This window comes from Aythya ferina, assembly GCF_964211825.1.
Source record: "Aythya ferina genome assembly, chromosome: 17".
Taxonomy (NCBI): Eukaryota; Metazoa; Chordata; class Aves; order Anseriformes; family Anatidae; genus Aythya; species Aythya ferina.
The window spans coordinates 8,139,458-8,164,201 of record NC_140316.1 but is presented as its reverse complement, the minus strand read 5'-3'; the positions used below and the strand labels follow the sequence as shown (position 1 = coordinate 8,164,201).

The window sequence follows — 24,744 nt, the reverse complement described above, 5'->3', positions numbered from 1 at the left end:
CCTCCTCCTCCTCCTCCTCCTCCTCCTCCCTCAGCGCTTCCGTCGCAGGCTCTGACGCGAGGCCCCGGGGCGCGATGCGGCCGTGCCGCTACCTCAGCGCCGCGCTCGGCTGGGGGCGGCCGCGGGGCCCCCCGGTACCGGCCCAGCGCCAGGAGCGGGCGGGCGGCCACCGGGGGGCCGGGGGCTCCGCTCACGCCGTCCTCGGCCCCGCCGGAGGAGCCGGGCTCTCGCAGGGCCCGGTGAGCGTGGAGGTGCTGCGGCACCTGGAGCGCCTGGCGCTGGTGGATTTCCGCGACAGGGAGGGCGTGGAGAGGCTGCGGGGAGCCGTGCTGTTCGCCCAGCTGCTCCGCCAGGTGAACACGGAGGGCGTGGAGCCGATGGACTCGGTGCTAGAGGACAGGTAACGAGGTGCAGGACTGGTCAATGCCCAGCCTTGGTTTGTTTGCGTGACTTGCGCTCTGGGAGTCACCCCCCATGTGAGTTTGGCCCCTCTTACGGAAAGGTTTTATTGTGGTTTTGTGTGGCATTGGCACCCATGATCCAAACGTGTAAACACAGCAATGATCGACCCCCATTCCCGACTATATCTTATCATGAGTGACCCGCACACACTGCTCCCCAGATACCATTCTGTGGCGTTTATTGCTTCGGAACATCCCAACGGGGGCCTTCCTGCTTACCCTACACCAAAACCCAGCTTTAGAGATGCCCGCTTCATACTCACAGAATGACGTAAAGACAAGCCAGCAACCTTTGTTCTTCAGGTCTCTGTACCTCAGAGAAGATGACGTTACAGAAGGCAACTGCACGAAAGAGCTGCTGAATAATGCCAGAGAGAAAGTAGAGGAATATTTTGTAGCCCCACCAGGTATTGTCTTGTTTATAAAAAAGCTCTTAATCTTGCTTGAATTAATTTGACAAACATAAATTGCCATAGCTGACTTTACTGTCAGGAATATTAGCTAGTAATAATGAAGTACTAAAATAAGTAACTGCAGTCACCTGTTTAAAACACATCGACACCACCACCAAACCAGAAACAGATGCAGTCTGTTGGTCTAAAAGCAGCAGAGAGGCCAGTTGTACCTTAAAGCTACTGCACACGTTGAGTTGTTATTTACAGGAAGTTAGTTAGACAACTTTCTTACATTCTGCACTCACTCAGGAAATTTTAGCTGCCTGTATGTACTCAGAATAAACTGGAGAGGCACTTTCACGTTAAGTTGTGCTGCCCAGAAGGTGACTTACAGCTGGTCTCACACAACTCTTTGTTTTCTATCAGGTAACATCCCTTTACCAAAGCTAGAAGAACAGGAGACTTTTCTACAGGGCTATCAGTGAAAGAACTCGTGTCATTTCTGTATTTTATTGGGAAATCTAAGGTTTGTGCAGTCACAACTGAAATACCCTCACATGTATTTTGATATAAAGAAAAGCAACCACACTGCTAAACTTCTTACAACATCCTTCTGCTGTAAATTGTCTTGCTGTTGAAATACTTGCTGTTTGTGAAGCTGGAAGGCAGCATGAGAGACAATCTTGGTGCTTGTGTTTAGCAAAGTGTATTTGATGTTGTTCTTTAAGATACCAAATGGCTTGAAGTCTTTAGAGAGAACAATAAAGGCTGATTAAAAAAAAAAACACACAGAACCATTATTTTTTCTTGAACTAGTTTGTCAGTAAAACAAAAGAAGTTGGAATATATATACTGGGATATATATATATATATCGCCTTTAGCTTAACTCTGGCTCTGGTAGAGTCAGAAGTAACAAAGTCTGGTATGGCAGAGGAGTCCATAACATTGTTGAGCATCTCTGTGAAGTACAAACAGAACTCAGATTTTCATTACAGAAGAAAGAGGACTTTGAGGAGATGATTGACTCCGATGTTTTGCTTGCACTGAATATTTCCTTTTTTGTATCCCTGTGCGCCATGTCTTTATGGGTTACCTTCTAGTTCCCACCTTGTATTTTTATTCTCACAAATTAAATACCTAGATTTGTACAAAATTTGAGAGAGATTTTTAATTTTAGAGCATTAGCTATGTCTGTGGATGAAAAGTACTTTGTAAGATGGTGCTGAAGAGTAATGGATTTAACTGTAGGGCTTAGCCTGTTACCCTCAAGTAACAGTCATGTCAATACCTGAAATTCTGTAAGGAAATCTCTGGAGCAGACATCTTGTTCCCAGACAGGATGTTTGTCCTAGGAAGGTCAGCCATGGGAAGGGGGTTGTTATGAAGAAGCTGCACAGCTCCAAGATCAACACGAGCACCCACGCTCTGCCTCAGATGGCAGGAGACCATCACAGGAAGAAGTGCTGTGCTGGCCAAATGGGGAGGACTGCTATAGCAAATAACATACATTGCCACTGTCTCATCCTTCCATAGAGAGCTTCCTTGCTGAACGTCCACTAGTCAGAGGCAAGATAAGACAAAGCTCGCTGAGGGAAACTAGAGATCCACTGAAAAAAGAATATTGCATCAAACTAGAACCAAATAGTCCAGACCATTCACTTCCAGGCATAAAAAGCACTGTAAAAGCCTGAAAACCAAACTTTTCTTCCTGGGTGGTGCTCCCTTCAAATACAGGTTCAAGAATCCAGATTTATGTACTCCAATTGTAATGCCGTGCACTAGAAGAGATCATGATGTGCTGAGCCATGAAGACCTAGAAAAGACCCTTGCAATTACTGTAATAGGATACTGCTAATCACCAGTTTGAGTCTGCTCTTAGGGCTCCTGAGAGCATCCCAGAAGGAAAGAAGGGTCCTCCGTGACTGTGCTGGCACACGCTTCCCCAAGGGCTGAACTCACCTCATGAGAGTGCATGTTCTGAATCTGTTTGCAGAGAAAAACCATTTCTCCCATTCTGTCTCTCTGTACTTCTGTGTAATAAACACCACCAGCTCCATGCATGTGCTCCTTCAGGCCCTGCCATCTGCCTGATAGACGAAGTCCTGAGCATGGCCATTACCATAACTATTTCTCCTACAAACTGCGTATTCTACATCCCTGCAAACAACAGGCAATAAAAAAATTAGCGATTCACAATACACGTGTGTTGTTTCTCAACATCTCAGAAGGCCACCAAGCATATGAGGAGTATCATAATTGGAAAAACACTGAGAAAAATGCTTGAGAGTTTGAATAGTGGTGGTATTGGGTTCAGCCATTAGTGGCTTGTGCATAATGCTGCGTCCACAAACTGCTTTGGCAAGCTCCCTCTCAGGCCATTGTGTGTCTGTCATGTATTTCATGGAAACCCTAGGCTGAGTGAAAAGGACCGCAGCTGCTTTTGCTGATAAAAGAAATCACAGCCATTGAATAGGTTCTGTTTTCATTTGCTGCCCTGAAAGGTTGCGTGCTTAGTAAGATTTGAACTGTCTGGAGCTGATTTTTTTTCATATTTGTCTGGCAGGAAGCGAGAGCAAACACTTGTTCCACTCTTATCATGCCTTTTTGCAGTTACTTCGTTATTTGTTTGAGCTTCACATAAAACAATTGTTTTGATACTTGAATTCTTTAAAGGGTGTTGAATTAAAGCTTCTATTTAATCCCACTAATCCAATTAATTGCCAGGCTGTAACACTGTGCTAAAGTGTCAGGCTTTTCAAGATTCAGACCCTGCAAATTATAAACCTTCACAAATACACAAGCTCAGCCTAAAAGTCATTTATGATGCATACATAAATCACGAGGAGAGACTTCAATGGGTACCATACAACAAGCATATTAGCAGAGAATTCCCACTTTGAGAAATACCCACACGTTCTATCCATTTTTGCTCTCCTCCTTTGACTATCAGAGAGAATGGGGACAACATTATTTACATAAAAAAAGGGAGAGGAATTTGAGAGTGAACTGCATGGCTGCAGGAGCTAGCAGCCCAAGGTATCATCAAGTAACTATTTAAAAGCAACAATCAAACCAACAATTTGGACAGAGCTGATCCCACATTCCCCATGCAGCAGAGGCTAGCCTTAAAACTGCCGGTTCACTGCTGCTCCCCTACCCACACACTGCAGTGAGAGAACAGACTGCCTGATGCTTGTTCCCTGCAGCCTGAACTGCCTTAGAAGTTGCAAACACGCATTTCCTTAATGAAGGGGTTTGTTACAACGTCACCACTAATAAGGGAATTACAGCCCTGACTCAGACAGCCACAACCACCAAATGAGGAACCCTTGCAAAGACCAGACGAGCTACCTACGGGGCAGCATATGTTAGTACCTTGGCGTCCCATGGCCTGCGTACTGTGGAGGGTGCTGCACCCCACGAGATGGCGTGAACCCCCTCTGGGCCCAGGTGACACCCCGAGGCAGGGCCAAGATGCCCCTCGTGGTGCTGGTTCGAAGCACAAACAGCTCTGGGGCTGGCTCAAATCCTTACAGTGTTCTGCCACGTTGCAATTTATAAACCCAGGCAAACAAGTAGCTAAAATTGAGGACCTGTATCACAAAATTGTGACCTGTAAATTCTGCCTTACTGCATGATATGTATTTGTAAAACAACTCGTGTTTTCTCAGTGGTTAGTAGTTAGAGCAAAAAGAAAAATAGTGCATTCATTTAAAAAAAAAAAAAAAAAAAGGTCAGGGCAAATACTGAGCTGCTGTAAATGTCTCTAGTCCCCCTGGACACTATGGAGATAGCTTGATTTATAATCTGCTAAGTTTTTTTCCATTACTATGCAGATCTGTAAGATATAATAATGTATTAGATGCTCTAGCATATAGATGCCAGGTTTACAAATAAAATTTCGAGGTGGAGGTTTCTTTAGTTGTATGGAAATACAAGAACTGAAGTTTGTTTATTGATAATAACGATTATTTTATGCTTTGGTAGTAACTGGGAGCCTCAGGAAAAATATCTCTATTAGCTGTATTGATACTGTATTCAACACGGGAAAAAAAAAAAAAAAAAAAAAAAAAAGAAGCCTCAACTGAAAAGTGCTTGCAATCTAAGCTCCATCTGCAACAGGAGTCTCATGGTATACATTGTCCATTACCCAATTTTCTTTGGCATCTCTTCTACTCCAGCTATCATCTCCTGTATGTATTTGTTCTGCCTTCCCCTGCAGCTCTATCCCGAGGGAAATTACACTTTTACATTCTTGATCAACAAGTAAAGCTCTAATGTTTCTCTTTAAAGCCGTGTATCTCAGGCTTTTATGTTTCTCTTTAAAGCCATGTATCTCACCCACACTGACATTTCTTGCAGTCGTCATCACATCTGTTCCTTCAGCTAACGATTTCTTAATAAATGCACAGAATGTGCCTGCAGCTACCAAACAACCACCTCCTCAGAGATTCATGGGTGTTTCTAAAGTTCATTGTAAGCACTGGGAAGATTGTTAAATGGTTCGTTCCTGTCAGCACAAAACTGTCTAGTACTTAAAGAACCATTGCTAGTGCTGCAGAGACTACAGATGGTTCTGTAAATTAATTGTTTACATGTATGGTGGCCCCAAGACTATCCCAAAGCTTCTTCAAGTTGTTAGCACACAAGGTTTCTTACACCCTTTCACCTGCTGCATTAAATCAGATAAGTTCTTTTAATTTCATAACTTTCAAAGTTGTTCCTAACACACTCTGATGATGGTGGTATAGAAAACAAAGCTGTGAATTATATCTCTTCTAATTGTAATGCTAAAACCTGGCTGCTAAAGCTGAAAGCTATTTCTGAGATACTACAGAATGGCAAAAGTACTACATTATCCAGTTTAAATACTTTGGGGGAGAGTATATTCTTCCGAGGTTGCCTCAGAGCTTGAAAATGCAAAAGGTTTCTTGCAGTTATGCTACTTTTCACAGAATCACAGAATTTCTAGGTTGGAAGAGACCTCAAGATCATCAAGTCCAACCTCTTTTTTTTACTTTTTTTTTTTACTTTTGCTATGAGTGACACTGAGCAGGTAACTATACTGCAGTAACGTGAAAAGTATTTTCATTTTCAGTGAGGTGGATGACTTTTCTGGAGCTTATTTCTACAAGGAAACGGCAGTCCCACCAACCAACCTTTTAAAACCTCTTGTAAGTCCTGCTGTGCTGTTTGCTATAGACAAAAGCTCAGAGTCCTGTTATTAACAGATCACCAGCTGTGCAACACTCAACAGCAATTTTGTAGCTGCTGCTGAGAGTATAAGCAGAAAGTGCCCCAGGGAGAGTGAAACTAACAAAACAGAGCACTGTGGATCTCCCCAAACATCTTGCTTCATTAGGGAAAAAAAAAAAAAAAAGGCAAGAGTTGCAGAAATTCCGAGGTCTGCAAAAGGTGCCTCGAATGACACTTAAGTCTGATGGAGTCATTTCAATAAAGGAACAAAGTTTAGAGCTCACTTGATCACAGTAAATAGGGGTAAAAGATTTTTGTCAGAGATCACTTGGTCTGAAAGACGGTGACAAACTGAAGAGAGATATATTGATAGGAAAACTGATCAAGCATGACTGATAAGCTATGGAGCATGTCCCTGTGACGTGGGCAGGCTTTCCCCTCAGCAAGAGGCATCTCAGGGGAGGGATGCCGGCTCACAGGGAGGCAGCAGGCCTGCTGCAGAGTGTGAGGGGAAATTCTGCAAAGTTCTGTGTTGCTGCAGCCTGGGCTGTGGCGAGTAACAAAATGGCTTTGGGGATCACGCATCAGCTGCAGGAAGGCGTTTTACAGAAACTGGGACATATTTAAACTTTTTACAGAAACTGGGACATATTTAGACGTGCTGGAGGCTGAACCCATTTTACAGAAGAGGTGTTTTGTGCCCTGGCTCAGCAGTTTTGGCGCACACGGCTAGGACCCCCCTGCCACCCCTCAGGGCCGGGCCCGCTGCTCCCCGTCGCCATGGCAACGGCCGCAGGCACGGAGCATGCCGGACCGAAAGAAAACGCAAGGGCAAAACCCTGCTGGAGCAGCCAATGAGCGCTCGGGAGAGCGGTGGCGACGCCCAATGATCGGTGGGGGGGCGTGGAGGGGGCGGGCCCGGGGGCAGGTCCAGGGGCGGCCCGCGGGGAGCATCCGCAGAGCTCGGCGGGGGCCGGGCCGGGAGCGCGTGGGGCTGCTGCTGCCGCAACGCCGGGCCGGGCTTCGCTCCCCGCAGGCAGCCATGGGCGAGCGAAAGGCGGTGATCAAGAACGCGGACATGTCGGAGGAGATGCAGCAGGACTCGGTGGAGTGTGCTACGCAGGCGCTGGAGAAGTACAACATCGAGAAGGACATCGCCGCGCACATCAAGAAGGTGAGCCCCGGGTCACGGCCCCGCCGGCGGGAGGAGCAGGGCAGGGGCAGCGCAGCTGGGCGAGGGGCTGAGCTGGCCCCGGGACCCATCTGGGGCAGCAGCGCTGCCTTGCTGACCTCGTAACTTTCTTTTTTGTCCCCTTCCCACCACATTTGAGACAAACTGTTCGTGCTAATGCAGAACAGATGGTTCGGCACTTACTGTTTGTCAGTTCTTCTCCGGTTCGTACTTGGAGCCAGATTGAGCTGTAGGTTCAAGCTGCAAGATGGAGATGAGCAGAATGCAAACTCTTGCATGTTCTCACAAGAAGTCTCTTCGTCTTGGGGCTGGTGGACTCCACAATACACAGGCACTGGCTGTAAGCTTCTATTCATACAAGCCTTGTAGCTACGAGTTTATCTGAAACTCAGAGCAGTCTCCAAGTATGATGTGTAGAAGGAATATTCTCATGACATGAGATTAAGGATGCAGCAGAGAATTTTCCATTAAGAGTCCTTTCAGCATCCTCATTAAGAATTAGCTAGTGAAGATAAATTAATGGCTTAATTTCTATAGCTTTAGAACAAAGTTCTTTAAAGTTACCATTTAAAATCATGGTATGACTTCTGCAGAAAAGTTTTTTTTCCCTGAACGTATACATTTTGAAGTTATTCCTGCTTTGTTAGGAAGCTTTTTTTTTTCTTGGTAAGCAACAGAATGTACTAAGACAACAGATGATCCTTGCACTTAGGAGCATATGCTGCTCCTTAATTGCTTTCTTCAGAGAGGGATACTTGCTAACAAGTTACATATCAGTGCCAAAATAAATGTTAGTACAAGCAATGCTAAATTCCATGTTCTATTTTCTGCAGGAATTCGACAAGAAATACAATCCCACTTGGCACTGCATCGTGGGAAGGAACTTCGGCAGCTACGTGACTCATGAGACCAAGCACTTCATCTACTTCTACCTCGGCCAAGTTGCTATTCTTCTTTTCAAGTCTGGTTAGCTCCGGGGACTCCTCCTGACACTTGCGTCTGGTTACAGGACTGCACACTAAACCCAAACAGCCTGCTACCTTCAGCCTTCCTAAGGAAAGACCTCGATCTTCAGGTCTTTGTTGTATTGTTAATGGTCAGGGATTTTGCTGTAGTAGCTGTTATTTTCATTGTGGCTATGAAAATGTCTTCCTTGTATTTATTTTCTTTCAAAACACAGCTTCTTTGCTAATAAAACTACTGGAACAGTTTGTCCTTTAAGACTCTTACTACCCTTCTGCTGTCTTAGTGTTTGCATTATCTCTTTATTCCCCTGTGAAGGAAGGAACATCCCCACCCCCATTTTTCCCCTAAACCCACAGCATCTGAATCCTGAGCTAATCTATGAATCCACCGTCAGTCAGTAAGGAAGAACAATAGGATTTTTTCCTGAGAGAAGATGAGGAAAAAAATGCTTTTTGAGTCTCAATAAGCATTTTGGTATGTATAACCTCCAGTGCAAATTCTGGAGTTCAGCTACGTTGTGTTGGGAAGAAGTTGCTTTTCTGATTTGGGGAAAACTGGTGAGCAAAAGCAACAGTCCTTTTATTTCCCACTCTTCAAACAGAGGAGTTTTCACTTTTTTATTGCACAGCTGTCGCTTTAGAATACAACTCAAACTACTCAAAGCTAGAAAATATATTTTTTTACTCTTCTTATTTTTTAATGTATCCTGCGACAGAAGGATCAAGTGTTCAATAGTTTAAAGATCAGAAGCAAACGTGTGGTATTTTTATGGATATGTTCTACATGCAGTATTGACAGAAGAAATGTATATTCACCTGATTTGATATGTAGGTGAACATACATCATCGCATCCCAGAATAGTTATTAAGTTACTATTCCTCAGAAGGGATTCCTTTCTTTTAAAAATATTAAAATACTGTCTTAAATTAGAAGTAGTTGATGCATAGCTGTTTTATTTTGTAAGCCTTCCATTTGTTTGAAAGAAATAAAAGGATCATGGAAAAGCCCCTTAAAGTCCACATGACTGAAAGACAATGACAGCTTAATACAGGTTTAATAAATCCAAGTTACTTCTCACCGCTATGACAGCCCCCTTGAGGCCAAGTACAAGAAAGGAGGTATCTCAGCTGAAGACTATTTAGTCCGTTTCTGTACCCACATCAGGTGTGACTGAAGTTTCTCCATTAATTAGTAATGCTCAGTTCTGGCCACGTCCTTTGTGGTGCACTTGAAGAAATGCAAGTGTACAAAACCAGTCACAGAAATCACTTCATCCTCAGGTCTCGAGGGGAAACAGGTTGCTGACATTCTTCCGGGCCTGTCTGCTGAGCAAGTATCTGCTGCACAAGCTCTTAAAGCTTTCCTCTTCTATCTTCATAGAGTTAAAATTCCAAGCTTTCATATTACTCAGGAAAATTGTACTTCCTGTGTTTTGCTACACAGTAGGCTCATAGTTTGAAACCTGAGTGAATGGCGACTATGCCAGAGGATAAATTCTGATAATCCACTTTAAAAAACCCTGCATCTTCTATCATTTCCTTCAGCTCCTCCTGAAAAATAATAGTTCCATGATTACAACCACCTGAAAGCCTATAAGCCAGCTGCCTCCACGATTCTGGTGGGACCGTGTCTTGTGTATCAGTGCATCCAGAGAAATGTCTTACCTGAGGGTGGAAGCGTCGGATGCTCTCCACAAGATACTGGTAAGACTTCCAGTCACCAGCAATTATTTCTCCCAGAACAGGGATAACCTGGAAGCTGTAGAGATCATAGAGCCTGCAGAGACAGAAATCATGCACAGATTAATACAAACAAGTTTAAAACCAAGCATCTTCAATATAAGTTTATCTCTTTACCACTACGCTATGTCCAAATTTGGTTTTAAAGTGCACAATGAGAGGCTGCAAAGTGTCTCTGTCCCTTGTCCCGGCTGAGTGCAAGCAAGTCTTGTGACGTGGCGTAAGGTGTCACCATGTTCCTACCTGGAAAGGAGAGGGTTGCTGACTTGACTAAATTCAAGGCAGAGAAATCTCCCTCCTGGTTTCAGCACACGATAGGCCTCCTGAAGTGCCTGAGACAAAGCAGATGTGATGAGTTTGTTTCTGTAGAACAGCACCTGTCTGCTGTCATGCCAAATGACAACACAGTAATGAACTGAAGGGAGTAAAGAAAATCCTGACTGACGATCTCCAATGTGTACTTGAAGAGAGGCATCCCAAGACCATCAAAACCAAAACAAAACCGAAACACATAATGCTCCTGGTGTTAGGTAAATAGATTTATACCAAGCTTTATGTTGAAGTGATGATATTAGAGATGCATTTTTAATTCTCTTTTTCCCTGCTCTCAGTTGATGAATGTTTGCCAGCACAGTTCTTGTAATTACAGACCAAAGGAAAAGGTGACTCAGCTAGAAGAAACTGAAACTGAAAAGAGGACATGATATAAATATATTTCTAATCAAAAGACAAGACTTTATTCAATTGTGAGGCACATCAAAGGATCAAAGAAGAAACGATCCTGGGTTTTGGAAGAACAGCGTGTGAGAACAGGGAGGAAGGAAAGGGAAGAAAAGAAACTTAGAGCTACTTAGAAAATTCCATCCTATATCCAAAACAAACCAGCCAAGAACAACTAGAAATGTTCTGTTGACAACTATGCTTTTCCATATTAGAACAAAGAGTTGTGTTCAACAGCCTCTGCAGGTTCTACATCTGCTTGGCTTCAAGCGTCACGTTCCTAAGGGATCAAATATAAACGGTACACATGCATGACGAGAGCTCTAAAAAAGAATTGGACCTTCAATGTGTTTTGCATCAAGTCTCCAGGGAGCCATGCTACCAGACTTCTGTATCCAGTTCCCTTGAAGAGCTATAAGGCAAGAGCCTGTGTTTCAGAAGGGTGCAGATAAAGCACCGTGGAAGACCATCTGCATTAAAGAAGTTCAAAGACACACATTTCAAGGTGGTTTGGACACAAATGCTACACCTCCCGTGGAAGGAGCATTGCCAAGGTTGTAACACACTCCTCCAAAACACAGAGTAGCCAACCAGACACAGGTGATCTACCCTTTCTTCACCCACAAGACATCTAGTTGTTCCCAAAGGACTGACACTGTTTAGAACAGAGAGAACTCTCCCTAATTAAAATCGCATTCATTCTTCACGGGGAACCATACTACCAGCCAGTGTAGGCACTAAGTGGGGCTGAACAGATTAATTCGACAGCAGTGGTGGCAGCAGCCAGCTGCTCCCCACTTTCTTCTCTGGAAGCTCTGCTGGCTCAGGCAGGTAAATAGAATGAGGCAGAAAGCATCGACCCACTGCAGGTGGGATGTAGGTCAAGTGCTTCAGGAAGATTTGGGACAGGCAGACTGACTGCACTGTACGTGTGTAGGTCCTATAATATCACAGGTTAAAAGACAGGGAATGCAGCATTCAGCCCTTTTTGCCTTGGGAAGAGATTGTGTGGCTTGCCAAGCTGGAAAGATTGGGTGCAACCAGTATAAATCTAACTTTTATGACAAAGGTGGAGCATTTAATCGCATTCTTCATTCAAACATGCTGCACAATATGTGCCACTTATTTTAAATGTCTTGGGAGTAGACAAAGATGTTTCTTTATCCAAAGATTAGGCTTCCTCTGCTAGAAGAAAAAGCATCAGATGGATTGTAAAGACCCTGTGCCAGCACACACTATAGCAACTTACCAAATCAATACGAGTTACATTTCGTATTCCAAAGGCAATTGTGTAAACATCAAATTTATCGTCATCAAAGGGCAGCTCTTCAGCATTGCCAAGCACCCAGGACAAGCCTGTAACGAAAGCCAAGGACACAGTATTGAACAGGCCTTATATAAATGCTGGTCCAAAAAGACTAGAACTTCTTTATTCCAGAAGGAAATATTTATTAATAAATAGATATTTAAAAGCAGTGATTCATTTCTGATGGAGGAAAAAACACTTTGGTCTATACTTACAAATATTTCAGTGCCCTGTATTGCAACAGATCTGCCAAAACATCCCTCTGCACACATGCATGCTGCGTGCACAGTGCCTTGGTCTGCCACCAAGATTTCACCCCAATCTTTAATTGTAGTGGAAAGCCACACAAACTGGCTGCTGGCTGTTGCAAAGCTGCAAGAGGAGACTCTCTACTCAAACAGCGACTACCGACAGTGACTAATCTTACCATGCAAAAAGATATAAAACACCGAAGAAATGTAGGTAGAAAGTTTCCATGATTGAAGAACATGAAAAGCCACACTCCTCCATCAGCACATGATCCTGTTGCAGCTGTGCTGTTTCCCAAACACCAACGGATCATGGCCACGTCTATCTGTGCAGTGTTAGGCTTGTCCAAGCTATTTGTGCCAAAGTAAAACTACTAAGTTTAGAATAAATAGTTCTTAAGGTCACTTTTTGGTGACTCTGATGCAGAAGAAAATATCCTAACAGAAAGAAAAATAGGAGTTTTCTGCAACGGCAAGCAACAATTCAAAGAGCAGTATGCTAGAAAAAGGCATGGAGAACAAAACAACAGAAAACCTCAGCTGCTGCCAGGAGGCATTCAAATTTCATTTTTACAAAGTAGATACAGTTGTAGAAAGTGTAGTATAAAACGATGCATACAACATTATTAAAGCAGTAATTATTAGTCTTATTTAAACCTAGGCAGTTTAAATAGACCTCTAAGAAGAGAGTACCAAGAAAAGGTTCTGAGCAACAGCAAAACTACCCCTCAGAATACACTGTTGTGAAATCACAGGCCAGAAGTTTGTAAGGGGATAGATGAAAGGGCTGTTGGTATTGTGCTCTACCTTGACTTCAGTAAGGCCTTTGACACCATTCCCTACAACATTCTCCTCAAGAAACTGGCTGCTCGTGGCTTGGACTGGCCATGGGTTTGTTGGGTTAAAATCCCGTCTAGATAGCCGGGCCCAGAGTCATGGTGAATGGAGTCAAATCCAGCTGGAGGCCGGTCACTAGTGGCGTCCCCCAGGGCTTGGTACTGGGGCCAGTCCTCTTTAACAACTTTATCGATGATCTGGATGAGGGCATCGAGTGCACCCTCAGTAAGTTTGCAGATGACACCAAGTTAGGTGCATGTGTCGATCTGCTTGAGGGTAGGAAAGCTCTGCAGGAGGATCTGGATAGGCTGCACCGATGGGCTGAGGCCAACTGCATGAAGTTTAACAAGGCCAAGTGCCGGGTCCTGCACCTGGGGCGCAATAACCCCAAGCAGAGCTACAGGCTGGGAGAGGAATGGTTGGAGAGCTGCCAGGCAGAGAAGGACCTGGGAGTGATGGTGGATAGTCGGCTGAATATGAGCCAGCAGTGTGCTCAGGTGGCCAAGAAGGCCAACGGCATCCTGGACTGCATAAGAAACAGTGTGGCCAGCAGGGCTAGGGAGGTGATCGTCCCCCTGTACTCAGCTCTGGTGAGGCCGCACCTCGAGTACTGTGTTCAGTTTTGGGCCCCTCGCTACAAGAAGGACATGGAGGTGCTTGAGCGGGTGCAGAGAAGGGCGACGAAGCTGGTGAGGGGCCTGGAGAACAAGTCCTACGAGGAGCGGCTGAGGGAGCTGGGCTTGTTCAGCCTGGAGAAGAGGAGGCTCAGGGGCGACCTTATCGCTCTCTACAGATACCTTAAAGGAGGCTGTAGTGAGGTGGGGGTTGGTCTGTTCTCCCACGTGCCTGGTGACAGGACGAGGGGGAATGGGCTAAAGTTGCACCGGGGGAGTTTTAGGTTGGATGTTAAGAAGAACTTCTTTCCTGAGAGGGCTGTGAGGCATTGGAACGGGCTGCCTAGGGAAGTGGTGGAGTCACCATCCCTGGAGGGCTTTAAAAGCCATTTAGACGTAGAGCTCACTGATGTGGTTTAGGGGAGGACTGGTTAGTGGTAGGTCAGAGGTTGGACTCAGATTTTGGAGGTCTCTTCCGGCCTAGACGATTCTGTGACTCTGTGTTAAGCGAGGAGCCGAGGCACACGCAGCACACCCTACCACTCCTGCTGGACAAAATGCACGATCAGCAATTGTGCAGCACATGTGCTTCTTTTCAGTGTGCACAGCCCCCATTGCAGGCTAACAAATACATAGAAATGTACGCACTGGGAAACAGTAAGAGAAAACCAAGCCCCTTGCAACTTTAAGGAAAATAAATTTCAGACCTCAGCCGATCAGCATGTAAACAAACTCAGAAGTGAATTTACTAAGACAGGGAGAAATCACATGAAGAACAGCAGTCAGGACATACTCAATGGGTATGTGCTGAACGAGGGAGAAGAAGAGGTAAGAAATCAGAATTGTGGCGCAGCAGGGAAGAAGGCTACCCAGGCAACAGGATGGCAATTAAGCCTCAACAACTACATTGTACAGAGAAAGAAAATTAGAAACTAGATGTATGTATTTTGAGAACTTGATATGTCACAAAAATACCTGAAAATTGAAGCCAACTGAACAAAATGCTTTTTTTATAGTGGCTGGGAGGCAGTATCAAGCTTTATTTCAGATCCTACGCTATAGCCACGAAGCACTTATACTTACAGTGTTGGTACAGTTGAGGTGTTCCCAAACTATACTGCATAATGAGCTCTGGACAGGCTTGCAAGCTGCTCAGAGAAGCATGATGCATGCAGCCTGCCAGAGTTGGAAGAACCGATGCTTTTACAATGAGTTTACTATGCCAAGAGAAGAGGGGGAGGCAGGCAGGCAACGGCCTGAAGTAACCCACCAGCTGAGAACCAGAGCAGCTGAGAGAACCTGTGTCAGCAGCTTTTCTGTCAGCCCCTTTCGCTGCTGAGCTTTGTTTTATGTCCTTCAGCCTATGTAATTTCCAGGCAAGAACTTCACTTCTATCTGCCTGGAAGACCTTTCTTGCAAGGCCCTGTCTGCTCCACACGCACACACACCCCTTGCACCAGGAGCTGCCAACAAGAGGTAAGTGCAAGGTGGGTCACTGGCCGCAGCTGTGAGTAGAGTGGTGAGGGGGATGTGGGAGCAGAGCACAGTGAAACACACGGGACGTCTCACAGCACATACGCAGAGGCTGCCCAGGGCATTCCTCATGGTGGCTACCCAGGAAAACAAGTTTGAGAATGTCCTGTATACTTTACTTTGCTAATATATTTGGTAAATAGCCCTAATTGACAAGATAAACTATTATCATACAAATGCTGAACCACAAAAGCAGGACTTCTTTTTGTGTATCTTACATCTTAAAATCAGGCTTAGTCAGCATTGGTGTGGTCCACAACAAATTCTAGGTAACAGTAAATTAATCCATTGACCTGAGAACTAACATTTAATATAATTCAGTTTCTCTGACTATTATTAGCACGTTCTCTAACTGTGGAAAGTTTTGTAGCTTTACAATACACTACCATTCTTGCATTTTTTATTTGCTGCCTTAATTCTCAGAACTTTAGTGCAACTGTTCTAAGGCTGAGCTCTGCTGTATTATCTGCCTTAATAAAATCTGATTAGTTTGCACAAATATAAAGAGTAGGCTTAGGCTATTTGGCCAGTTTTGAATATCCAATTGCTGGATATCAGACCTCACGAACACTTCCATGCCTGTATTCCTAAAAGCTCAACAGGATCGCTGTACATTTGAACTTCATACTATGTGTGTCTCACTGGAAAAGTGATTTTGCCTTGACAAATATGAAAGCACAGCTTTGGCATATACCAGGGCTATGTACTTCATGCTGTAATCCTGAAGTGGTGATTGCCTCGTGGCCATTATGCATCACATTCTTGCTATCTAGCACATTACTGAAATGGTACAATGCACGACTTACCTTCAGAGTAGCCAAGATGCTGTGCTCTTTGCTTCCCAACTTTTAACATTTCTTTGTTAATGTCACAGACCACAACTTGGGAATCTCCTAGTGGTTTAACTCTTTCTTCCTCGTAACTCTTAGAGATTTCTTGCCACGACAAATTCTGATGGCGCTTAAGCTTCTGTTGGAGTTGACGTTCTCGCACAGAGCGAACATAATTAATAAATCGAAAGGCAATGTCACCTGCATTTGTTTTAAAAGAAAGATACATGTTCCAGAATGTTTCCTGAACATGAAAGTACTAAAACTGCAGGAAATTGGAACATAAAGCTCTGAACATCAAACTTACATATTGTACAGTAAGTATATAAGTAAAGGGAATATATTAAAAGCAAACAGGAAAAAAATTAAATATATTAAAAGCAAACTTTCTGCAAAAGGAAGTAGTTTTTAACAGCATGCTATGGCGTTACTGTAATGATTTCAGAGCCTTGGAGTAAGATATTTCAGAACACAAATAAGTTAGCTCTCAACCTCTCTTCACTGTAAATCTGCTATAGTATTGTAGTAAATCAGATAGATGTTTTACTGGTTTTAAAGACAGGGAAACTAAGACAAAAAAAAAAAAAAAAAAAAGGTTAGGCAACTCAAGTCTGAGCAATCTCAATCAGTTCAAAGATAGCGTGGTGTGGTCATGTGGCACTCACCCAAATTATTTACCTGTTCCTCCAGCAACATCAACAAGAAGCGTTCCTGGGGAAGGATTCATTTTATGCACGAGGATATCCTTCCACACCCGATGAATCCCCAGAGTCATTGAATCATTCATTACATCATATTTCTCAGCCACGTTTTCAAAGACCTGATAAACTGTAAAGAAAGAACATAAGAAGGAGATGCAGTTTAATTAAAAACGCTCCAGTGGAAAGAAAGTGTCCTTTTTTTTTTTTTTTTGCCTGGTGGAGGTCTGCCACCATGTGGAACTGAGAAAGATCACTTGAAAACTCCTTGCACCAAAAAAACGACACAATCCCATTGACCTTGCTGCCTGACAAAGCTGTCTTTGGAGAAACACAGCCTCTTCCCGTAACCCTCCCGGAACTCTGGGGGGAAGGATCGAGCTGGGACAAGGCAGATGGGGTTTACCGAGACTCCCGGTAACGTCTCAAAGCAAACACCCGGCCCCACCACCCCTCCGGGAGCCCCTTCACCCTCACAACCGACGCGCACCGAGAGCGCCGGCCGGCTCCCCCCGGGCCCCGCCGCAGCGAGCCCCCGACCCCCTCACTTTTCTCCCTCCTCTCCTCCTCCGACACGTTCTGGAAGCCGAAATGCGTCTGGGGCCCGGCGGCGAGGCCCCGGGCGAGGCCGAGGAGCGCCCGCAGAGCCCCGGGGCGGCGGGCGAGGAGCGGCCGGGCCGGGCCCAGCCCCGCCGCCGCCATTTTGAAGGGCGCGACCCGGCCCAGCCCCACCGGGCCCGGTGTCCCCAGCGTCCCGCGGCCCTGCCGAGCTCCGGAGGTTTTTTAATTTCACCCGTGAACCCCCCCAGGGCCAGGCACGCCGGGTGTTTGTCGGTCCCCGGGGCCGAGGGGAGGCGGGAGGGGTTTTGGTTCCACCTCAGGAACTTTAGCAGGAGGGGTCTTGGTTCCCCGTGGGGAATTTAGCACAATTTGGGGAATCGTCTGGTGAGATTTTTTTTTTTGTACAGCGAACGCCCTGCTTGTACATGGGAGTCACCCGGGAGCCTTTGAACTGAATAGATACGGAATTACTGAATGGATGCGGAGTTACTGAGCCATGCGTCACGCCGGGAGGTGAGGTCACGGCACCGAGGAGCGGGCCCGGAGCTGCGCTCCCCCAGCACGGGCTGGGCTCCAGCCGCCGCCCTCCGCCCTCACACCCCCGGGGCCTCCTCGCGTGCTGCGGGCGGAATTGGGCCAAACCTCCCCGTTTTCGCCCCGCGTTCTTCACAGCACGGTACCCGCACAGCACCACACGTTATCCTTTCGGTGCCTCGGGCAGGGGGAGCCACGAGCGGTGCCTACCGGAGGAGTTACCGGGGGGGCCTCGCACGCTGCCTTCACGGACCGCCCGCACGGACGCGCCGGTTGGGGCGGCTCAGCTATGACGGGGGGGGAAAGAGGAGGCCGAGCGGAGGCTGCGGGGCACCTGAGCGCCCCCATTCCCGGCGTGCCCACAAGCGCGGCCCCACGGACACGCCGTGCCCCGGGTCAGCCCCACGGGAGCCCCGGGAGCGCCGAGCCCGGCGTCCGCACGGCGCCGCTCATCGCTATGGCAACGGCCGCAAAGCATGCCGGGCTGAAAGAAAGCGCAGAGAGAAAGCGCTGCGAGACAGCGCGTTCCCGGCCAATGAGCGCGCGGAGCGGCGGCAGGGGTAACCAATAGCCGGCGGCCGGCGCGGAGAGGGCGGGGCTGGCTGCTGAGGGAGGCGGGTGCGGCGCGCGCGGGTCGGTTAAACCGGCGCGGCGGCGGCGCGAGCGGAGCCCCTGAGGTGCGTGTCCGCCCCCCACATCCCCGCCCGCCCGCTGCGCGCCGCTCTACCGGGGCTGCACCTGCTCTGCGACCGCGAACGGTGAGGGAAGGGCGTGGGGAGCAGAGCCCTGAGGGGCTGGGGCTCGACCGGTACCGGGAAGGCTGAGGGGGGGCGGGCGGGGCGCGGCTCGCCCCTTCCCGTGGTCCCTGGGGGGATGCGGGGAGCGGCTGAGGGGGCTGCGCCCCCTCCCGGTGGCTCCCGGCCTGAGGCGGAGCGGGGCTGGGGGGGATCGGGAAGGGCTGGGAAGGACCCGGCTACGCTCCCCTTGCTCGGGGCTGAGGCGCCTCGGAGCAGGCGCTGAGCTGAGGCGGCTGCGAGCGGGGCTGTGCCCTGCCCCTGAGCCGCCCTGCGGGGCTACTGCGCTGCAAGCGGCGTGGTATGGCCGGGTGCTGAGCTGGGCGCTGCGGGAAGCCCTGGGGAGCGGTGGTGGTACCCTGGGAGATTGCTCGGCGGGTGGCTGCGCCTGTAACTTTGAGTTTTGGTCTGCGCCTCGATTCAGGCAATCATGAGTGACCGAAAGGCAGTGATCAAGAATGCTGATATGTCGGAGGAGATGCAGCAAGATGCTGTGGAGTGTGCCACTCAGGCCCTGGAGAAGTACAACATCGAGAAGGATATTGCTGCGCATATCAAGAAGGTGAGGGTCTGGTTGTGGGGCGTGCTCGTGTGCATGAAAAGTCAGGCAGGCGAACGTTGCTAGGCAAGTAGCTCTAGAGAAACAAGTTCCAGAGATACTAGATAATCAAGTTGGGCTTTCCCTGTAGGCTGGTGTCCTTATGTTCCTTTCCCCACCCTTTGCATGGATTTTTGTGGTCCTTCTGCTCTCCCCTTGCAAAACTTTCCACTTAAGCATTTTCCTCCATTAGCTCCCTGTCCAGGTTAACAAAAAAGTGGCAGCTGACCTGTCCCTGTGACTGATCTGCCAGGACAAAACACTGGCCCTATTGAGCTCTCCTATAGCTTTTCTCTGAGAGAAAGCCTGTTTTACATAGTTCTTGATTTCAGTTGAATTGAACTTAATCTTCAGGATCTGTTCAGTTCTGTACCTGGGAAACAAAAATTGCAGGGAAACATTCTTTTTGGCAAGTCTATTGTGCTCACGTCTTTCTTTATGTAGTGACCAAAGCAAAAAATATACATATCAGCCACCAAGGTGTTTTTTCTGTTGGAAAAGTCTGTTAATCCTACACTAAAAAATAGAAGGTGGGGAAAGATCTAGTTCTGATTATATTTCTTTCATCAATTCAGGTTAATGGAGAAATGGAGTAATCTCAGTGGAAGCTAAACTGATTTTTGTGGAAAAGTAATCTTAAAAGTAACACAGCTAAGCAGAATGGCTGTTCTCATCAGAGAAAACTTGTTTTGCTGTTCCCATAGTACAGAGAAGCACTTTTTTTTTCCCAGATGCAGGAAATATCTAAGATAGCAAAGAGGGAGTTTAGCCTGCTGTGTGCCAGGTACTTTCTGTGGCAGCTACTGGAAGCTTCTGGAGAAGTTTGCTTGATGTGTGTGAACATGTCATGGAGATTTGCTCATAGCACTGGTATGACAGCTTGTAGCAGAGTTTTTCTGTAGCTGCCCCTCAGTCCCTGTAGCACCCATGTTGCAGAGGAACAATGAAGCCGAGATAATGGCTTAATCCCCACAGATACAAAACGAGTGGCGAGGCTTTTACTCAGGGTTATGGTTCCAGATTATGGTTATGTGTTATGGGGGGAGAAATACTACTTTCCCTGAGCAAAGGAAATATTTTGAGCTTATTCCTGATTTGATAGGGAGGATGGGGGGGGAGAGGGGAGGGTGTCTTGTCTGACTAAGCAGCAGGTGAATAAGTTGTAAATAAGATAATCCTAGTATTTAAGAGCATCTGCTCTTCCTCTAATTGCCTTTCTCCAAGTGAATACCTGTTCAGAAGCGTTCTTAATTCCGAGTGATCTATTTTGCAGGAATTCGACAAGAAATACAATCCCACTTGGCACTGCATCGTGGGAAGGAACTTTGGCAGCTACGTGACTCATGAGACCAAGCACTTCATCTACTTCTACCTCGGCCAAGTTGCTATTCTTCTTTTCAAGTCTGGTTAGCACCGGGGACTCCTCCTGACACTTGCGTCTCGTTACAGGACTGCGCTGGCTCCTATGACTGGTTACTTTGGCCTTCCCGAGGAAGCAGACCTTGGTCTTCAAGGGCAATGGCAGGGACTGTGCTGTAGCAGAAGGTGTTACATTGTGGATATAAAAAGGAAAAATACCAAAAAAAAGTCTTCCTTGTATTTATTTTTTTCTAAAAGGCTTCATCTTTGCTAGTAGGGCTGTTGGAGGAGTTTGGCCTTCAGGAGTTCTCTAGCCTCATGCAGTGTTGCCTCATTTCTGCTCATGCTGTGAGTACTGACGGTGTTTTGTTCTCCCTGTTCCAAACATCTCCTATTTTTATTTTCTTGTGTTGCTGGATTTACTAAAAACCACGGCTATGCTGTCACAGAGCCTGAGCTGTTTCTTTTTCTGCTGATGCCTCTTGGAGATTTGATTTGGAAAATAAACGCCAAGCCCCACCCCAGCTGCCAGCTCCTTATTTCGGGACCCGCCGGGAGGGCTGGGAGCGGCCTGGCCCCTGCGGGAAGGGGTGGGGAGGGAACTACAACTCCCAGCGTGCCCCGCGCCCGGCTCCATCCGGGTCCCGGCCGCCGCTGCGCCGCCATTACGGGGCGCTGCCGTTGGTGCTGCCCGGGGGGCGGCGCCGTTCAACGGGCGGGGCCGGGCCGCGGGGGCGGGCCTCGGGCTGCTGCGGGGCACTGCGTGGCCGGGGAGTGCTGCGGGGCCCGGCTCGGGGCGCCCAGCTGGGTGTCCGGCAGCTCTGTGAGGTGTTAGGGCCATGGGGGAGCAGAAGGCGGTGATCAAGGACACGGACATGCCCGAGGAGATGCAGCAGCAGGCCGTGGAGTGCGCCGTGCTGGCCATAGAGAAGTACAGCCTGGAGAGAGAAATCGCCGCCCTGATCAAGAGGGTAAATGTCTGCTGCTGGCTGCCCGTGCAGCGCTGTGTGGGCAGCAGGAGCCCAGCGGGTGGCTGTTGTCATGCTGTCTGGAAAAGCCAGTTCCATTCACACAGGGGGCTGTGGGCTCACTTCCCGCAGTTCCCCCAGCCCTACACGTCCCATTCCTGGTTCTGCCCCTTCTCTTTTGCAATGCCTTCATTTTAACCTTTGGTTCACCAACTTGGTGCCCAGGGGAGACAGGAGAGAGTCTGCTGACCTGTCCCACAGCTGGTTGGTAGAAACCAGTTGGTTGCGCATTTAAATCCGCTGGAGCTTTCTCCACCGTTTTCACCTACCACTTAAATTTTGTTCAAGTGGGTCTTAAGGTTCTGCTCCTGTTTCTGTAGTAGTTGTGCAGGACTGACTAGCTGCTTCAACATTTGCAGTTAAAAAGTATTTTTCTGCAAAACGTTTTGTATTTGTGCCCCCTTTCTATGTGCTGACTCCTGCTAAAAACATGAGTCTGAGGGCACTGTTAGGTGTGTGTGAAAGAGAATGATGCCTGTGCAGATCTATTTCTGATACAGTTTTGGCTTTACCAAATGGAGACATCTAAGGGTTTGATGGATCTGAGCGGTACACCTGTTGGAATCTCTTTCAACTAAATAGTGCTGGCACATCTGCTGGGGACGTCTTCCTTTCTGCCATCCTAACAGAGCTACCAGTGATTTTTTTTTCCATTTGCAAGAAATATGATCTTTGTTAGTGCAGATCAGAGGGGTTGGTTCACAGTTTGTCAGATTTTCCACGTGGCTCCTAGTTGGAACCTGAGGAGATCACTTAACCAAGGTTGCAATACCTGACAGAAATGCTTGCGTGCTCCCACAGGGTTTCCTTGTTTGAGAGCTGTTGGATATGACAGCATATAATTGCCATCTGGAATGTTCTGCCTTTAATAGACCTGTATAAATATATACATATATATATTAAGTGTGGCAGGCTCCAGAGTGTGATGGGACAATGGCAGAACATAACTGCATGACCTGAAACTTAACAGGTGTAGCATGAGGTCATGGTTTGACATTTTTGGGGAAATCCCTGAGGTTACGCCTGCTCAGCTCGGAAGCGCTGAGGTATTTTTTATTTGTTTCTTTTGTCCAAGCAGCCAGCGAGCTGTGAGAGGCCAGTAACAACCTTAACAGCTCCTGCTGCTTCTGAGTCGCCTTTCCAAAAGTGAGATTTGTGAGGTGGAGACAATTCCTAGCAGTCTTTCCTGCAGGAGTTCGAGAAGAGGTACAGCCCCACGTGGCACTGCGTCGTGGGGAGGAAGTTCGGCAGCTACGTATCCCACGAGACCAAGCACTTCATCTTCTTCCTCGTGCGCGGCCTCAACGTGCTCCTCTTCAAAGCCGGCTGAGCCGCGGGCTGCTCGCAGAGCTGCACCTCACTGAGCAGAGACCTGGGCACGGGTGATGTGGGGCATCCCTGCTGGTTTTGCTGCGTTTAGGGGAAAAACAGCCCCCAAAGGCCTTTGTATTTATTTTCTTTCCAGAGTGAGCTTCTCAGATAATAAAAATGTTATGTGTTTTAGGAGCTGTGGGGCTGTTTTAAGACCTTTAGGGCTGTTTTAAGAACTTTAGGGCCATCTTAAGAGCTTTAGGGCTATTTTCTTTTCTTTCCTAGCGAAGTTTGCCCCCTGAGTGCCGCCCTGCAGGGGGCGCTGCGGCCCGACCCGGCCCCGTTGCTATGGCGACGCGTGGGGGGCGTGCCCGGCTGGATCGGCCCCTCCGCCGGGTGTCCGCCGCAGCCAATGAGCGTGCGGAGCGGCGGCGGCGACGGCCAATAGCTGGCGGGCGGTGAGGGGAGGGGGCGGGGTTAGGGCTATAAGGAGGCGGGAGCGGCGCGAGCGGGACCGTTAAACGGGCGGCGGCGGGGGCGAGGTGCGGGGCGCAGGGGGAGGCGGCTGCGGCCGGCCGGCCCTGAGGGGGCCCTCCCGTGACCGGGGTCGGTGTCGGGCGCGCAGGGGCCATGGGCGAGCAGAAGGCGGTGATTAAGGACACGGACATGGCGGAGGAGATGCAGCAGCAGGCCGTGCAGTGCGCCCTGCGCTCCCTGGAGGAGCAGGGCGTGGAGTTCGACGTGGCGGCGCGCATCAAGAGGGTAAACGGCCGGCCCCGGCGCCCTGCCTGACCCCCGGGGGGGGCTGTGAGTCCCTCGTGTGCCCCGCGGGCCTGCTTCTCGGCGTTCTCCCTCCCCTTTTTCCTTCACGACCCCTTCCAGCCCTTCCCTGCGCTCCCCAGCGGTCTCTCCCGCAGGAGTTTGACAGGAAATACAACCCCACGTGGCACTGCGTTGTGGGCAGGGATTTTTCCAGCTGTGTCACTCACGAGACCAATCACTTCATCTTCGTCTACCTGGGTCACCTCGCTGTGCTGCTCTTCAAGTGCGGCTAGAGCCGCGGACTGCTCCCCCGGCTGTCCTCTCGTGACCCAGCTGCGTGCTGACCCAGAGCCTGGCGCCTGCGGCCTTACCGAGGAAGCAGATCTTGGGCTTCAGGGGTGACAGCAGGGATTTCGCTGGGGTGATGGGTTTTCTTATTGTATCTGAGGGAAGGATAGCAAAAATAACCATTCCTTGTGTTAACTTTCTTTCCACAGCCAGCTTATTTGCCAATAAAAAATGTTGTTCTGACTTTGAGAGTTTTATGACTGTTTTCTCTCTTTCTCTAGTGTTGCTTGCGCTACTTATTTCCCTGTGAGTGTGAATGACTGGCTTTCTAACAAAATCCTTTCTCAAATCCAAAACACATAAGCATTGTGGTATCCACACTCATAACTTCATCAATGTATGTAAGAATAATAAATCCCAGTTAGGGACAAACAGCAGCTAAAAGCCCTCTTATGTGGCTTCTGTTAGAGGGTTATGTGTTAATTCTGTCTGTGTCCCACTTTTTTTTTTTTTTTTTTTTCTTTTTGGTAAGAAACCTGTGAACTGCTGTCTTAGCGAACTTTGAGCTCTTGCCTCCAAAATAATGAGAAAGGGATCAGCAGGTGTGGATACTCATTAAAATACATTTAGAATCTCTGTTGTCTTTGAAATGTTAAACTTTTTTTTTGCTTTGAAGGAGAAGTTTGGAAGTTAAAAAAGTCTACAGATAACAAGTGTTACGGTTCAGTGGAGGAATGTGATCCTTCGCGCCCTCTCAGACTCTGCTGTTCGCA

The 24,744-nt window shown here is 47.8% G+C and overlaps 6 protein-coding genes across 10 annotated transcripts; 5 read left to right on the top strand and 1 right to left on the bottom strand.

Moving 5' to 3' along the window:
- Positions 1 to 74: 74 nt before the first annotated feature.
- On the top strand, positions 75 to 2,010 carry GATC (glutamyl-tRNA amidotransferase subunit C; the record flags this gene model as incomplete). The annotated part of the gene is made up of 3 exons (XM_084538681.1): positions 75 to 400; positions 765 to 868; positions 1,283 to 2,010. The coding sequence occupies 3 exons, from the start codon at positions 75 to 77 to the stop codon at positions 1,339 to 1,341; spliced, it is 489 nt and encodes a 162-aa protein (XP_084394807.1). The 3' UTR covers positions 1,342 to 2,010.
- Positions 2,011 to 6,843: 4,833 nt separating this feature from the next.
- Positions 6,844 to 8,456, top strand: LOC311446000 (dynein light chain 1, cytoplasmic-like). Its single transcript, XM_084538680.1, has 2 exons — positions 6,844 to 7,227; positions 8,079 to 8,456. Exons 1-2 carry the CDS (start codon positions 6,859 to 6,861, stop codon positions 8,214 to 8,216), a joined length of 507 nt encoding a protein of 168 aa, XP_084394806.1. The 5' UTR covers positions 6,844 to 6,858; the 3' UTR covers positions 8,217 to 8,456.
- Positions 8,457 to 9,144: 688 nt separating this feature from the next.
- Positions 9,145 to 17,453, bottom strand: COQ5 (coenzyme Q5, methyltransferase). Its single transcript, XM_084538679.1, has 7 exons — positions 17,285 to 17,453; positions 16,717 to 16,866; positions 16,015 to 16,239; positions 11,920 to 12,026; positions 10,194 to 10,282; positions 9,876 to 9,987; positions 9,145 to 9,761 (listed from the first exon to the last, which is right to left on the bottom strand). Exons 1-7 carry the CDS (start codon positions 17,436 to 17,438, stop codon positions 9,660 to 9,662), a joined length of 939 nt encoding a protein of 312 aa, XP_084394805.1. The 5' UTR covers positions 17,439 to 17,453; the 3' UTR covers positions 9,145 to 9,659.
- LOC311446003 (dynein light chain 1, cytoplasmic) lies at positions 17,012 to 21,106 on the top strand. 5 transcript variants are annotated; one of them, XM_084538684.1, is made up of 4 exons: positions 17,012 to 17,153; positions 17,705 to 17,810; positions 19,050 to 19,187; positions 20,497 to 21,106. In XM_084538684.1, the coding sequence occupies exons 2-4, from the start codon at positions 17,772 to 17,774 to the stop codon at positions 20,632 to 20,634; spliced, it is 315 nt and encodes a 104-aa protein (XP_084394810.1). In that variant the 5' UTR covers positions 17,012 to 17,153; positions 17,705 to 17,771; the 3' UTR covers positions 20,635 to 21,106. The 5 variants fall into 5 exon arrangements, with proteins under 5 accessions (XP_084394810.1, XP_084394809.1, XP_084394811.1 ...); XM_084538683.1 differs by lacking the exon at positions 17,012 to 17,153 and adding an exon at positions 17,423 to 17,514; XM_084538685.1 differs by lacking the exon at positions 17,012 to 17,153 and adding an exon at positions 17,437 to 17,551.
- Positions 21,107 to 21,354: 248 nt separating this feature from the next.
- On the top strand, positions 21,355 to 23,116 carry LOC311446176 (dynein light chain LC6, flagellar outer arm-like). The gene is made up of 2 exons (XM_084539079.1): positions 21,355 to 21,553; positions 22,803 to 23,116. Exons 1-2 carry the CDS (start codon positions 21,422 to 21,424, stop codon positions 22,938 to 22,940), a joined length of 270 nt encoding a protein of 89 aa, XP_084395205.1. The 5' UTR covers positions 21,355 to 21,421; the 3' UTR covers positions 22,941 to 23,116.
- A 378-nt stretch (positions 23,117 to 23,494) lies between these two features.
- LOC311446175 (dynein light chain 1, cytoplasmic-like) lies at positions 23,495 to 24,213 on the top strand. Its single transcript, XM_084539078.1, has 2 exons — positions 23,495 to 23,683; positions 23,839 to 24,213. Exons 1-2 carry the CDS (start codon positions 23,552 to 23,554, stop codon positions 23,974 to 23,976), a joined length of 270 nt encoding a protein of 89 aa, XP_084395204.1. The 5' UTR covers positions 23,495 to 23,551; the 3' UTR covers positions 23,977 to 24,213.
- Positions 24,214 to 24,744: the final 531 nt, after the last annotated feature.

Bases quoted from the DNA above. Each gene is read 5' to 3' on its own strand.
- LOC311446000 (XM_084538680.1), top strand. From the start codon at position 6,859: ATGCCGGACCGAAAGAAAACGCAAGGGCAAAACCCTGCTGGAGCAGCC. The intron at 7,228-8,078 runs GTGAGCCCCGGG...TATTTTCTGCAG, and splicing joins TCGCCGCGCACATCAAGAAG to GAATTCGACAAGAAATACAA.
- COQ5 (XM_084538679.1), bottom strand. From the start codon at position 17,438: ATGGCGGCGGCGGGGCTGGGCCCGGCCCGGCCGCTCCTCGCCCGCCGC. The intron at 16,240-16,716 runs GTAAATAATTTG...AAACAAATGCAG, and splicing joins TGATGTTGCTGGAGGAACAG to GTGACATTGCCTTTCGATTT. The intron at 10,283-11,919 runs GTAAGTTGCTAT...GCTTTGTCTCAG, and splicing joins ATGTAACTCGTATTGATTTG to GCACTTCAGGAGGCCTATCG.
- LOC311446003 (XM_084538684.1), top strand. From the start codon at position 17,772: ATGGATGCGGAGTTACTGAGCCATGCGTCACGCCGGGAG. The intron at 17,811-19,049 runs GTGAGGTCACGG...GCCTCGATTCAG, and splicing joins GCCATGCGTCACGCCGGGAG to GCAATCATGAGTGACCGAAA. The intron at 19,188-20,496 runs GTGAGGGTCTGG...TCTATTTTGCAG, and splicing joins TTGCTGCGCATATCAAGAAG to GAATTCGACAAGAAATACAA.
- LOC311446176 (XM_084539079.1), top strand. From the start codon at position 21,422: ATGGGGGAGCAGAAGGCGGTGATCAAGGACACGGACATGCCCGAGGAG. The intron at 21,554-22,802 runs GTAAATGTCTGC...TCTTTCCTGCAG, and splicing joins TCGCCGCCCTGATCAAGAGG to GAGTTCGAGAAGAGGTACAG.
- LOC311446175 (XM_084539078.1), top strand. From the start codon at position 23,552: ATGGGCGAGCAGAAGGCGGTGATTAAGGACACGGACATGGCGGAGGAG. The intron at 23,684-23,838 runs GTAAACGGCCGG...TCTCTCCCGCAG, and splicing joins TGGCGGCGCGCATCAAGAGG to GAGTTTGACAGGAAATACAA.